The sequence below is a fragment of the Brachionichthys hirsutus genome, chromosome 3 (genome assembly GCF_040956055.1).
Source record: "Brachionichthys hirsutus isolate HB-005 chromosome 3, CSIRO-AGI_Bhir_v1, whole genome shotgun sequence".
NCBI lineage: Eukaryota > Metazoa > Chordata > Actinopteri > Lophiiformes > Brachionichthyidae > Brachionichthys > Brachionichthys hirsutus.
The window spans coordinates 13,209,006-13,221,908 of NC_090899.1; the positions used below are offsets into that span (position 1 = coordinate 13,209,006).

The 12,903-nt window shown below is 44.5% G+C and overlaps 1 protein-coding gene across 1 annotated transcript; it reads right to left on the bottom strand.

Moving 5' to 3' along the window:
• Positions 1-4,543: 4,543 nt before the first annotated feature.
• Positions 4,544-6,149, bottom strand: tent5aa (terminal nucleotidyltransferase 5Aa). The gene is made up of 2 exons (XM_068759707.1): positions 5,724-6,149; positions 4,544-5,323 (listed from the first exon to the last, which is right to left on the bottom strand). The coding sequence occupies exons 1-2, from the start codon at positions 6,147-6,149 to the stop codon at positions 4,544-4,546; spliced, it is 1,206 nt and encodes a 401-aa protein (XP_068615808.1).
• Between the last annotated feature and the right edge of the window lie 6,754 nt (positions 6,150-12,903).

Genomic DNA, 12,903 nt, shown 5'->3' on the forward strand with positions numbered 1-12,903 from the left:
AAACATAAATCTTCAAACCAGAAAGAGACACTAACACCTTTGCTTCTCACCCATTAAGCCCTTGATCAGTGCCTGCATCATTTTCAGTGTCTAGTTCCTCTAGTGTATCCCATGGGTGTTTGACAACTGGTCAAGACGAAACCAGTGCAGCATTAACACTTGTCTTGTTTTAAATTACAGCTTTTAAATCTGTGGCTATTTTCACCATCTAGCGGTGTTGGCGATGGGCAGTGTGTTCAGTTCACCAGGTCTTCTGAAAACAGGAAATTGAGATCAATTTTGGATGCACTTTACGTGCATAGAGACCAAATAAATAAAGTGAAAGATGTTGAAATACTCCGTGAGATGATAAGTGCCTGCTTGACCCCCCCCCCCCCCCCCCCCTCCGTGATCCTGCAAAGGATAAGCATTTACAGACAATGGATGAATGCGAATTATACGTGTTGTACATCAGATTACATTCTCCTTGTAGTAATACTACAGCCACATTGAAGCGTGTCAGTATGTGATTCTTTGACTCTTGTACTGACATTGATTACACCTCGTCCACACTCCTTTTGTGGCCACACCTTTGGAAGACTTCTGGGAGCACCAGTCAGTACTCTCAGACCAGGCCTGGCTCTTTATCTTTCCTGTGGATGCTGAAACAAACGATAAATCTTCTCTGACTGTTTGTGCAAACTCACCCCTTTGGAATTTGTTAAGAACTCTTGCGTGCCGAGTCGGGGGTCTGCAACTCTTGCAGACAGGTCAGTGTTATCCCACACTCTTAAATATAAAATGTGAAAATGTTCTACTCGCTATGATTTTGAGTAGTAAGAAAACATTGTAAATCAAACATTATGTAATATCGCCGTGATCGCCACTAAACACCAGCAGATTGGACACCAAACCAGATCGACTCGTCTTCTGTTTGAATGGATCCCACTTATTCCATAAAACCTTCATCTGGAAAAAGATCTTCAGTGGTCAGTGGAGAGGAATAAAAGGAGAAAAGTCCCATGAAGCCGGCTGTCCTCCAGTCCGTGTGCTGGGAAATCCATTAGCTGGGCTCCCAGACAAGCGAGAGAGATGAGAATGAGGAATGAGTAACTAGTTTTTAAGCTTCAAATGAAACTTAAAGAGTTTATAATAGGAACATATAGCGGAGATTCCCTCTGTGGTTGGCTTCACTTATCACTTTCCATCAGCGAGCTTTCACAACTCACTCTTTAAACTTTCAATCAAAGCTCCCTTAAATTAGGAGGCCTATTTTGTTTGATGCTGCAGCTGAGATTTAGACCCTTTGGCGCCATTGTTTCAGTCTGTCTGTCTTCTTTTTTTGAAAACCACAGATGAGACGGGCTCTTCAGGGAGATTGAGCAAAATTACCCCTGAAATTAAGATTGACTTAAGAAACAGGTACTAGAGATGCTGTTCACTGTTGGTGGAGGGTCAGGATGATGCGAGTGATGTTGGATCTAAATGACTTTTGTATTAGTTTTTTTAGGCTATATATGCAATAAATAAGATTTACTATTTAGATGCAATACATTTAAGACAAACTGCCAAGGTTTATCCTTACAAATTACTTATATGAATACTGAATACTGTGTCCTGCACGGATACTCGAGAGAAGCTCTTATTCTGGCAGTTAAATCCACTACTTTAACAGCACTGACATATTACTGCCGGGTTCCAAATTTAGTAAGCAGATGCCTTTTTACACGTCAACCCAAGGCCAGCTATATAGTACACATTTGTCCATCAAAACTTTGTTGATAATATAAGCTTCTTAAGCATTGGTTCACACTTTATTCTGAAGCTGTCTTTAAAACAAGGATAAATGCATCCACAGTTGTGCAGCTCCACCCTCTGCTTGTGTGCCGTTTTCAGCTGATTCAATAGGATACATCCTGATCTGCATGCACGACTGTTCGGTCTCAACCCAACAATTGTTCCCTCGATGGCTCAGATGATGAGCTGCAAAGGCGCTTAAGTGAAAGGGATAATGTCCTTATCTGCTATCTTTAGCGATTCTCTTACTCATTGTTTTCCTCTCCATATCACTTTGTATCTGGGACAGTCCGTCACGTGACCTGCGTGATGGTCAGCGCTCTTGTGTGGTGATTTATTTCAGGTTGACTCTGTTTTGACTCTGGTTGTTAACAGAGTCAAGTTTCTGGCAAGGTCTGTTGGGCCCAGCAGGCCCCGTCAGGGATTTGCCTCTGAGTGAGTGAGCAGGGAACCATCCGAAAAAACTCAAATGTAAAAAAAAGGCACTTTTACTCACTGCTGGACTTAATCAAGAAATGGGCCGTTCCTCGTGTTTGGCTGCAGGTTTCTGTCGGGACTGGACCAGGGCAGTAAACTTGATTTAGAATCAGATAATGAATGACGACAGACATCACAAACTTGGTTTTCAAATATTTTATTGATGAAAACCTCTTTGACCTTTTGACCCACTGGACATACAAACATATCATAGCCAAAAAAAAAAAAAAAAAAGCTAATGAGAACATATCCTTTGAAGCCCGATCACAGATTCCAAATCACTGCAGCACCACAGTGTATGGTTCATTAATAAAAAAAAATATATCATAAAAATAGACACACAAGACGAGGATATTTTTCTTTCTTTTTCAAAGTGTAATTTGTAAAATAGCAAGTAATTGAAACAATCATACAAGACTCTGACTCATAGGCATGATCACTAGCTGACAGGCAGACTGGAGCTAGGTCGCTAGTCAGCTGTTAGGACTTCACTGAGTATAAAAGCACGATCCAAAGGATTCTATCAACATCAACAGTTACTGCGAAGAAAAAACAAACTGAACAGAGCGGTTATGGATGATCAGAATCAGGCGAGACAGAGAATAAAATAGAGATGCTTTTTTTTCCTGCTAGAGAAATATTCTATACATCGTGGTATTGAGCTGCTGCTGGGGTTTGGGCTTAACCCCCTCTAGGTTTGAAATCGGACGCTGTTGTGAATGCACATAGCTTTCCTCAGCTTCCACCCTTCTGAGCAGGAATCAGAAGATGAAACAGAGAGCAGATAACAGGATAATCTAGTCTCTTTAATCAAAAGGAGAGATGAGTTGGAATCAGACTTTAATGGAGAGGATGTGTTGAGTAAAGTGTGGCGTCCTTAAAAAGATCAACCCGATCACCAGCTGCACCCACCTCTCCAGACCGACTCCACTGACCCACTTCCCTTTTAGACTGCCACATTTTCCTTTCTCTCTCTCTCTCTCACGCTCTCCTTTCTCTTTCTTTTTTTCCCCTTACAGCCAAAAGTGACTTCATTAAACTTTAGGGATATCAGTGGGGCCCACCAAGATGTTTGGCACAGCATCTCCTGAACCATGAACACAGCGCCTGCAGACCCGTCCAGCGCTGAGTTCAAGCTCTTCGGCGACAGCTGTGGAATTCCCTGCCAGGGTGCTACAGCAAACAGTGTCTCATGGTCTTAGGTGTCTCTGCAAATATCCTCCCACTGCAAAAGGAAGCACACGGCAGCCGTCTGCCGGGGCGCTCTCTGAACGCAGACGTTCCAATGTTTCTTAACTACTTCTTTGACAAGTTAACAAAAATACTTTCTGCCACATTTTTCTTCCTTGCTGATGATGTCAAAATGTTTTTCAACCCCCCCCCCCCCCCCCCCCCCCATGTATATCCAGCACTGGTATTTGCAGGATGTTTGTTTCACTCAAAGAAGTGTCCAACACTGACACTGACTGTGTGTGACTTCCTGTATATATTCACAAGCCTCTGTGGTGCTTTTGTCTCATGTAAAAATAAAGTAGGGCTAATTCACAAAAATCACATGGCCTGCTCATTCTTGTCCCCTACTGGGGGGTCAATAGGCACTTAAAGCACACAATGTTCACATATAAACAAATACACAGCTTCATAGGTATTATTTTTTCCCCAGCAAAATTGGGTTTCATGTTGGAAAAAACACAAATAAAATGCTTTGGTCTAGAAACAACCATAGTTATATGTTCAAATGCCTGGTGACGATGCTGGTTATCTGAATTAGTTTTACCGCATCTCATCTCATTCAGCCGACATAAAAGCAGAGTTTAGGGTGCTGCAGACACCAAGAATGTGTGTGTGTGCGTGCGTGTGTGTGCGCGTGCAGTGGCTGTCAACTTCAACCGATGCAGCCGTTTACGCTGCTGCTGTTGGAACATGCTGGCTAATCAGTTCTCAAGAGGCTTGATCATTCTCATACCATTTCAATGGCGGTTCGGATGCTTAAACTCAAGGCCGTGACTCGTTTGAGTCGAGCCTCTATTTTCCAAATGACCCAAATGTGTGTTGACCAAACCTGGGTGAACTCGGGTGAAATCACAAGACGCTGGTGTTTCAAATAAAAAAACATGTGCGACATGACATGCGCATTCAAACAAGTATTTGAAATGAACGCCGGCAACAAAAAGCAAGCTTCAAAGAGAAGACTCTTCTTTCTGTCATGGGTCAAACACTGGGTCGTTTTCAGGCTGGACTACGCGTAAACAAATCAGATCCTCTCACACCTCCTCTCCTCGGGCCTGACTCAGTTGCAAGGCAGCCAGGTGGAGTACGCAGGCTGCTGGCAAGCAAACACTGGCTGTACCTGTGCTATGTAGTAGTTACTGAAGTTGCCATCTGCCACATAAGGAGCAGGTTGGTAGTAACATGTAACATTGGCCACGTTGGGAATGACATTCTGCTCTGCCAGAACTCGCACTGCCAGCATGGCTATGAGCCCTAAGGTCTGGCGCCTCTCATGTCCCATCAGGCACACCGTGCTCTCGTTGACCACCCCGTGGAGGGTCATCAAATAGTCGTACTTGCGGTCCTCCAGGCCCACAAAGTGGTTCTGGAGGTAGGACTCCAGCTTGCGCTGCTGCTCACCAATGTCAGAGAAGTCAATGAAGAAGCGTGAGCACATGTAGCGCTGCAGGGACTTCATCTCTGGCTCGGAATCAGCCCGGAAGTCCCTCACCAGCAGATGGCAGTACTTGAGCAGACCTCCGCCTCTGATCTCCTCCGGATTCCGGGTACAGATGATCTTGTGGCAAAGGTGGTCGAGGGCCTCGCTGAAGTCCCCGTACACACTCTCGCCCATGATGGTGGGGTGGAAGGTCTCAGACATCGGGTTCTCCGAGCACTCGTAGAACAGCAGGAGGGAGTCCAGCTTGATCTGAAAGGAGTCCACGCTGAACTCAAACTGCCTCCGGAGAGAGTCCACAAACTTCAGCTCTACGTTCTTCCCCCGGTTGTTGGAAAGTGAGATAAGGCTCCAGCGGTCCGAGTCATTGCACACCTTCACCATCTTCTGCACGTACGCCTCCTGTTTGTGTGTCGGAGAGAGAAACATATAAATATGAAGTGCACAGCCTTTAAGATTCAACAGTACACAGTACACAAACCTAATGGGCCTAATGTTAAAGGATCCCACTGTGTATTAATAATAGTCTTTGTGCTTATAAAGCTTTTCTCGTTAATGCTATTGACCTCGATATTGAATAGCATCGAACGCACTTGGATTTGATTTGGCTGAGCAAAGGATCATTTCTTAATTGGTTTAGCTCAATCGCCTTAACGACAGAAAACCCACACTCTACTATCGCTCAACTAATTACGCATTACTTGGTGCGTAATGGTGCTTAAGCCGCTACTGACACAAATACAATCAACTGTTATTACACACCTAGAATTAAACCAAAGAAGCAAGTGGACAAAAAAAATACCTTCAACGTTAAAGGCGTTATCCTTTCTTTATTCACACAGTCTGGTAGAAAATCCAGGAGGCAGTCCAGAACTATGTCCTTCACCGTTTGGAAATCACTTTCACCTTTCATATCTGCGCAAAATATCAGGTCGAGGTCCTTGAAGCCCAGTCCGCTGTCCTCGTGCAAAACGTGGCTGGCTGCAGAGCCGTTCAACCGAACGTCCCGGACGTGGATCTGTTTCTCCTCCATCCGACGACGCACCACTTTAACGATCTGCCGCGGCTGCATCTCCAGGGTGGGGAAGTTCCCCCGCCCGTGGATCGGGATGGTCTCCGTCAGGATGGCGTCCAGTCGCTGCACTTGCTCCCAGTTGAGGACGCTGATGTTGCTGCTTGCTGTGTCGGACGTGCAGCTGGTGGTGGAGCTGCTGTCGTCGTCTGACATGGCGAAGGTTGAAAAGTCTTCTTTCAACTGGAATAAAAAAATATAACGAAATAAAATAAAACTAGATTTCTCAAATATAGCGTGGTCGCGTCTTTACGCACAGGTTCTAAGGTGACGACGTCATCCACGCCAGGATTCTCTAGACTGTAAAAAAAATATCAAAATCGGAATCTATATAAATGAAGGCAATTTGTGATAGTTGGGTAGGTTTGCAGACTGGACCTGCGTTTGGAGATCCAGTGACGCAGCAGCTGGAGCTGGTGCTGAGGAAGTGGCGCAGACTCCGACAGAAGCGCGTTGAAAACTTTCTTTTCTCTTTCGCTGCCCTTCTAAAACATTTGCGCCGCCGTCAGTGCGTCCGAGCGCCGCGCGTCACAGCCTTTGAAGGACGTTGGTGATCCAGGAGGGGGTTTGGGTTTGCGCCTGTGACTCCATCGCCCAAAGGCACGCCTATGATCTTATGAATTTGCATGAATATGCTGCTCCTCGAGTCACAGTTTGGCACGAACGACCATCTGGCCTCACAAGAACCTTCTTACGCACATCTCCGTCGCATTTTTCAAATTCTCGTTGTGCTGCCAACAAATAATCCCTTTAATCTAACCTGACTGTGCTCGGGGAATCCAGTTTGCTTTACCAACATTGTTTAGTTCAACATATATTCCTAAATTAACTGCTGCCTGCCCGCTCGACGTGTTGCGTCTGTCTGCAAGTCCGGTCTGTCGGATGAGGATGTGCGCTGCGCTTCACCCCGCCTCCCGCTCTCATCTTGCTGCCCGCGGAAAGGCAAACACTGAGTATCTTTATGAACCAGATCATACTGAATTAAATACTTAAGAGCTCTTTAATCTGACGATTTTGGTGCTCAGATCAGAGCAAATCTGCTCCAGATGATTGTCGCACCGGAAATAAGAAGGTATCAGGTATATGGCTTCTCTATTATTGCATAGAACGTTGATGAGAGAAAATACCATTTAAATTAAAACACAAAATCAATATAAACACATAACATATATCAGGTTATGCATTCGATCATTTCTGTCAGATTCAACCGGTGGCGACCCGCGTGGAAAGCGCGCTCCGCGTTGCCTTGGCGCCCTCTGTCGGCTGGTTTAGGATTTGATTTAGAACGACACCCTTTATTTCGCCTGTCACATGAACGTACTTTGACATACCGACCTGCATGTCGCAACAACTCGAATAGACAGATAGGAAATTGATCTCTTTAAACAATCAGGAAATCATTTCTCTTTTAAGCTAATAACTATTTTCCCTTCCAACTGGTTGGAGCTTCAGGTCAGCGCCTGCTGCTCCTCGCCGGAAGTCTCCGACGACTCCGATGAGCCCTGTCGGATGTTCCCTCAGAGACAACCCTGTTCTTCATACAGTCGATACACCAGCTCAGAAATAACAGATCATGCACCAGACAGGCTGATTCAGGAAGCAGGTGATGGGGTCATCCGGGGGTCCTGATGACAGAGGAGGGGTCACGGCATGGCAGATGTCACGTATGCTCCATTAGGCAGCGTAAAGCCCTGCGTCACTGGAGCCACACAGATCTGTAAACCCTGATTATCCCATTTACTCCATTGCACTTGTCTTAACTCCAAAGCCCACACAGCGTCCCTCTCTCTCACACAGTCCCGGATATTCAACCTTAAAATCACATTGTGCACCTTCAAAGGGCAATACGGCAGCAAAATAATTCCCAAGACCACAGATTAGGAGCTAAGAGAACAGTTGAGTTCTACTTATGCACATATCTTTTGTTTTGGCAAACGTCAGACAGGTTGAATGCAGGGCTCTGCAATCGAGTCCCACATCTGGAATTGTATGTGGAACTATTGGTTTGCAACAATGGACCCAAACGATCCCTGGCAATGTGATTCCCAGGTGTAGCGAGACGGCTAGGACAGAGCTATGCTTGGTGCAGGAGACACATGGCCACTGGCTGCAGGTATAGATACGTCCAACATTGATCTATTCTGATGGGCTATGTTTCAATACGGCCTACTCAATAGACGATGCATTAGTGAGAGGTTACTGGAGGACAGGAGATTATGTGGTCCAAAAAATGAATGGTGGCAATTATTCCAGAGGCACAACTTCCACCTGGTGACATCCACCTCGTTTCTGTCATCTGATGGGTCTGGGTTCATTTAGTGAAAACGTCAGCGCCTCAAAATATGGAACGCAAAAAGACACCCCCGAAATACTTTAGAGACTATCTTTTACGTGGGAGAGACGTCTTCTATTTCTCCGAAAGCAAATCCTTCACAGCAGCAGTGCTCTCTGGGGCCGGTGAGACACTTTCAGCCCAATAAAATGGCAGAGAGGATAAAGAGAGATCTGTTTGTTTTCCAATGCCTCCATCAGTTAGATTTATAGACAATGAAGTAGAACATTGCTGCCGCATTCAAGCTTTATTCTGCAGGGAAGGGCTCTGCCGGGAGCCCCTCTTGTAACTTCGATTGCAACATGAGTATCCAGTATCTCACTGGATGCTTTTGTTTTTTATTGTAGCATGAATGCATTTAGTCAATTCAACGCCAGTGTCACAAGAACGATTTTTAAGAGCTGACCCTGGGGCTTATTGAATGTTGCAAATTGGCCCGTCTCCTTCAGGAGTTAAGAGTTGCTCAATTATATAATAATAATAATAAATTAAAAGGTTTAATTGCAATGTCTGTGGAGCCAGAAATTGTTCAATATGTTAAAGAAAGGACACAATGATATAAATAAATATAATTAAATCGATAAATAGGTATGTATTTCAACAAAATGTCATCTCATAATGCCACGTTTTATGAGGGAGCAGTTAGCGTTTGCTAGTTTGTTGCATTCGAAATAAATAAAGAAATAAAGAAATAGAGCAAAGATAGTACTGACATAATAATAACACTGTACTAAATGCTTCAGTACAGTAAATACCCTCACTTTCTCCGCTATATGGCGGGACGTGCTAAATACAGAGCCAGCTAAGCGGCTTGGCTGAATTTACGGCAGTAATAAGATAAAAATTCTGTATCTAATAAACAGCATTAGCAGCAGCTATCTGGGGAATTCAAAGTTGCCTCAGTAGTATTTAAGTTGTGTTTTAGTTAGGTCAAGGTGTTCCTCAGGGACACACAACTTCATACGGAGTCTTTCTCTGAGGTTGTTGCAGCTCAGAGAAATTGTTAGGCAACTAGCAGCTGGTTTGCATGCTGGAAGGAAGAGTGACTCAGATTGTTGTTTCCATGACGCGTCGGAAAAAACGATTTGAATGTATGGAAAATAACAGGGAAAGTAATTTTACATTATAATTATGATGACGTGCTTTGAAGGGTGACATTAATGATGCTCATTGTTTTTATGCATTTCAACAAGTAGGTAAAATATTTGCATTCTTAACACAGTAGATAAACAGTCAGTCTTTCAGTTTGCATTAACTGGTACTGCATATCGGACTTTATTGACATAAATATGATTAGCTATTGATACGGCCAATCATAGGCCATCCAAATTGTTTGACAAATTATTTTATGATCACGTGAAAACAGGTTCGAAATGTTTAAATTATTGAGTTAGATCTGACATAAAACGCACTTAGAAAAGACATAATTATCATTAAGAACACAACAAGTAACAACAATTGACGGAGCATTAACTCTTAGTTGTCTCAGGATATGTTTTATTTGAACAAATGTTACTTTATTGTTGTTTCACAGGCTTCAGAACTCTGAGTCATATTTGTTGATAAAGAGGTTCTTTACAAAAAAAAAGTGTTGCTTCTTCCTCAGAAGTAGTTTTTTGATGAATAAAAACTTGCATGCTGTCTCTTCTGTCATGAACCTGCAATTAGAAAAGTCTGTCACAAAAATCTCCTCTGGTGCGCCTCAGTGTTCGTCCCATATTTTATAATTAGAGCAATTTTTAAGGAATGAGATTCATGGACTTTCCGCCCCGGAACCGAAGGGATGATGCGGTTCACATTCCTCTTGGCATAATTATTAGGATGACTTTCTCGTTAGGAGTTTGTTATTTTATGTATGACTGCAAAGCTGTTTGTTACTGTTCCAAAATGGGAAAATGTACATATAAGCAGCGACAAAAAGGTAAATAATGCAAGCAGGGTGCTGAAAGGCTTTGTTGACACAAATATGATTACAGTGAAGGATTTAAACGTAGCACCACGCAAAAAAGAATCGCAAATCTATTTTCTGCTGCTTGTATGGCATAACGGAGTAAAGATTAAATAAATGAATGTCAAATGCAATCTGAAACACTTCATCTTAGAAAGCATCTGACCTGACAGATGCTCTCACATATGGGCAAACACTTTGAGTCATTGTTACTTGGGACAATGTGGCAGAACTGATTCATACGGCGTCTCCTCAGTCCCCCTTTAACCTGGACATCTCCTTTCATAGACATAAGTAGATTTCCAGTTTGTACCTGCCTTTGGAGAGATGCGCCCCTCGCTGACTGCAGTTAGTTTTGGTCAGGGATCAGAGGCGCACCCATAGGAATGAGATTTCCAGTCTTATTCAGCCAAACTGCATCTGACCCCGGTGACAAGAACCTGCAGAATCGTTCTGCCTTTAAGGAAAAGTGTTGCGGGGTTATGCAGGGTCTGTGGAAAGACGAGGCAGCAGTACTCAGTCCAGCACAATCAATCCCTGTATTTCGGTTCCTTTGAACCCAAATGGACAGTGTGAGTGACAAGTCTGGATTTAAATGTTCCTGGTAGATTAAAGGTGAGGGCAACAAAGGTTTATTGTTTTATGGGGAGACAGAGACTCTCAGCTCATCAAATCTTTCTCATTGCAATTTGTGACCTCAGTCTTCAGATCCAGAGAGCGTTAAGAAGCTGCATGATGCTGAAGTACTTGAGACTAATGGGCGCTGCAGACTGTGATCAGAGTAGCCCACGGTACAGAATGCTGTCTCTGGCTGACAGTCATTCAGCGGGTTCACTCTGATGGGATGATATTCTCTCCTGGACTCTCAAGTCATCCCAAAGGTATGGTGGAAACATTAACACCACTCACACCTTTAACTCAAGTGTGGTTTCATAATCTGCGTCATTGTACAATTGCACAATGCATATTTCACACATGCGCGTCTAAAGATATTTGTCACCTGTTTTTTTTTAGTGGAGGAAAATGTATGACTTATTTATTTAGGACTATTAGATGTGGAGCTGCAGCAAGCATCTGGTTTGCTAATCTTGGCGTGAAGACTTGAAACTGGCAAAGAGTTGGCCTGGGTCCGTCTAAAAGTAACAGAGCTGGGGATTTTATAGGAGTTCATGTCTAGGACTGTTAAAAATGACAGTAATCCCATTTTGGGAAATCCTGACAACTGAAAAATGTATTTTCACATCAAGAAATCAACAGGGATACTCTTGTGGATATCCTTGCCAGCACGCATTGCAACCATTCATTTCTCAACCACTGTATCCGGGTCATGGGTCATGCTGGAGCCTATCCCCGGCAACTCATTAGGCCCGAGCGCCTATACTAGGCGTAAGGGGCTATTGCTTTTGCAATGCAGAAGACGACAAGTTGACGAGCGCAGCTCGTCAACTCTCGACAAAGTTGACGAGCGCAGCTCGTCAACCCTCGACAAAGTTGACGAGCGCAGCTCGTCAACCCTCGGCATCCAACACACTCACGCACACACACACCGACACTCAACAGCACACACACACACACACCGACACTCAACAACACACACGCACACACACAGACATCGACAAACACAGTTGACGAGCGCAGCGAGTCAACTGTGTTTGTAACTGTCTTCCGATGGTTGACGAGCGCAGCGAGTCAACCATCGGGCGACCAACACACCCACGCCCACACCCACGACACTCAACAGCACACACACACACACCCCGACACTAAACAACACAGACACACAGACACACGCACACACACACAAACACGAGTTGACGAGCGAAGCTCGTCAACTCGTGTTTGTGTGCCCCCACAGGCGCGTAGCCCTCGTCGAGACCATTCCAAAAACGTATTTTGTGTAGAAATCGCATACTCAGAAAAAAAGTTATATTGTTTTTGCAAAAATTCTTTATTAGGCCCGAGCGCCTATCCTAGGCGTAAGGGGCTATTGCTTTTGCAACGCAGAAGACAAGTTGACGAGCGTAGCGAGTCAACCCTCGACAAAGTTGACGAGCGCAGCTCGTCAACCCTCGGCATCCAACTTTGCCATGCTGTTGAGGACGACCAACACACCCACACACACACACACCGACACTCAACAGCACACACACACACACCGACACTAAACAACACAAATGCACACACACAGAGATCCACAAACACGAGTTGACGAGCGCAGCGAGTCAACTCGTGTTTGTAACTGTCTTCCGATGGTTGACGAGCGCAGCGAGTCAACCATCGGGCGACCAACACACCCACGCCCACACCCACGACACTCAACAGCACACACACACACACCCCGACACTAAACAACACAGACACACAGACACACACACACACACACAAACACGAGTTGACGAGCGAAGCTCGTCAACTCGTGTTTGTGTGCCCCCACAGACGCGTAGCCCTCGTCGAGACCATTCCGAAAATGTATTTTGTGTAGAAATCGCACACTCAGAAAAAAAGTTATATTGTTTTTGCAAAAATTCTTTATTAGGCCCGAGCGCCTATTCTAGGCGTAAGGGGCTATTGCTTTTGCAACGCAGAAGACGACAAGTTGACGAGCGCAGCTCGTCAACTCTCGACAAAGT

What these genes read in the sequence shown, in the direction of transcription:
- tent5aa (XM_068759707.1), bottom strand. Translation starts at nt 6,149, where the DNA reads ATGTCAGACGACGACAGCAGCTCCACCACCAGCTGCACGTCCGACACA. An exon ending in TAACGCCTTTAACGTTGAAG is followed by an intron (nt 5,324 to 5,723) that starts GTATTTTTTTTG and finishes ACACACAAACAG; the next exon opens with GAGGCGTACGTGCAGAAGAT.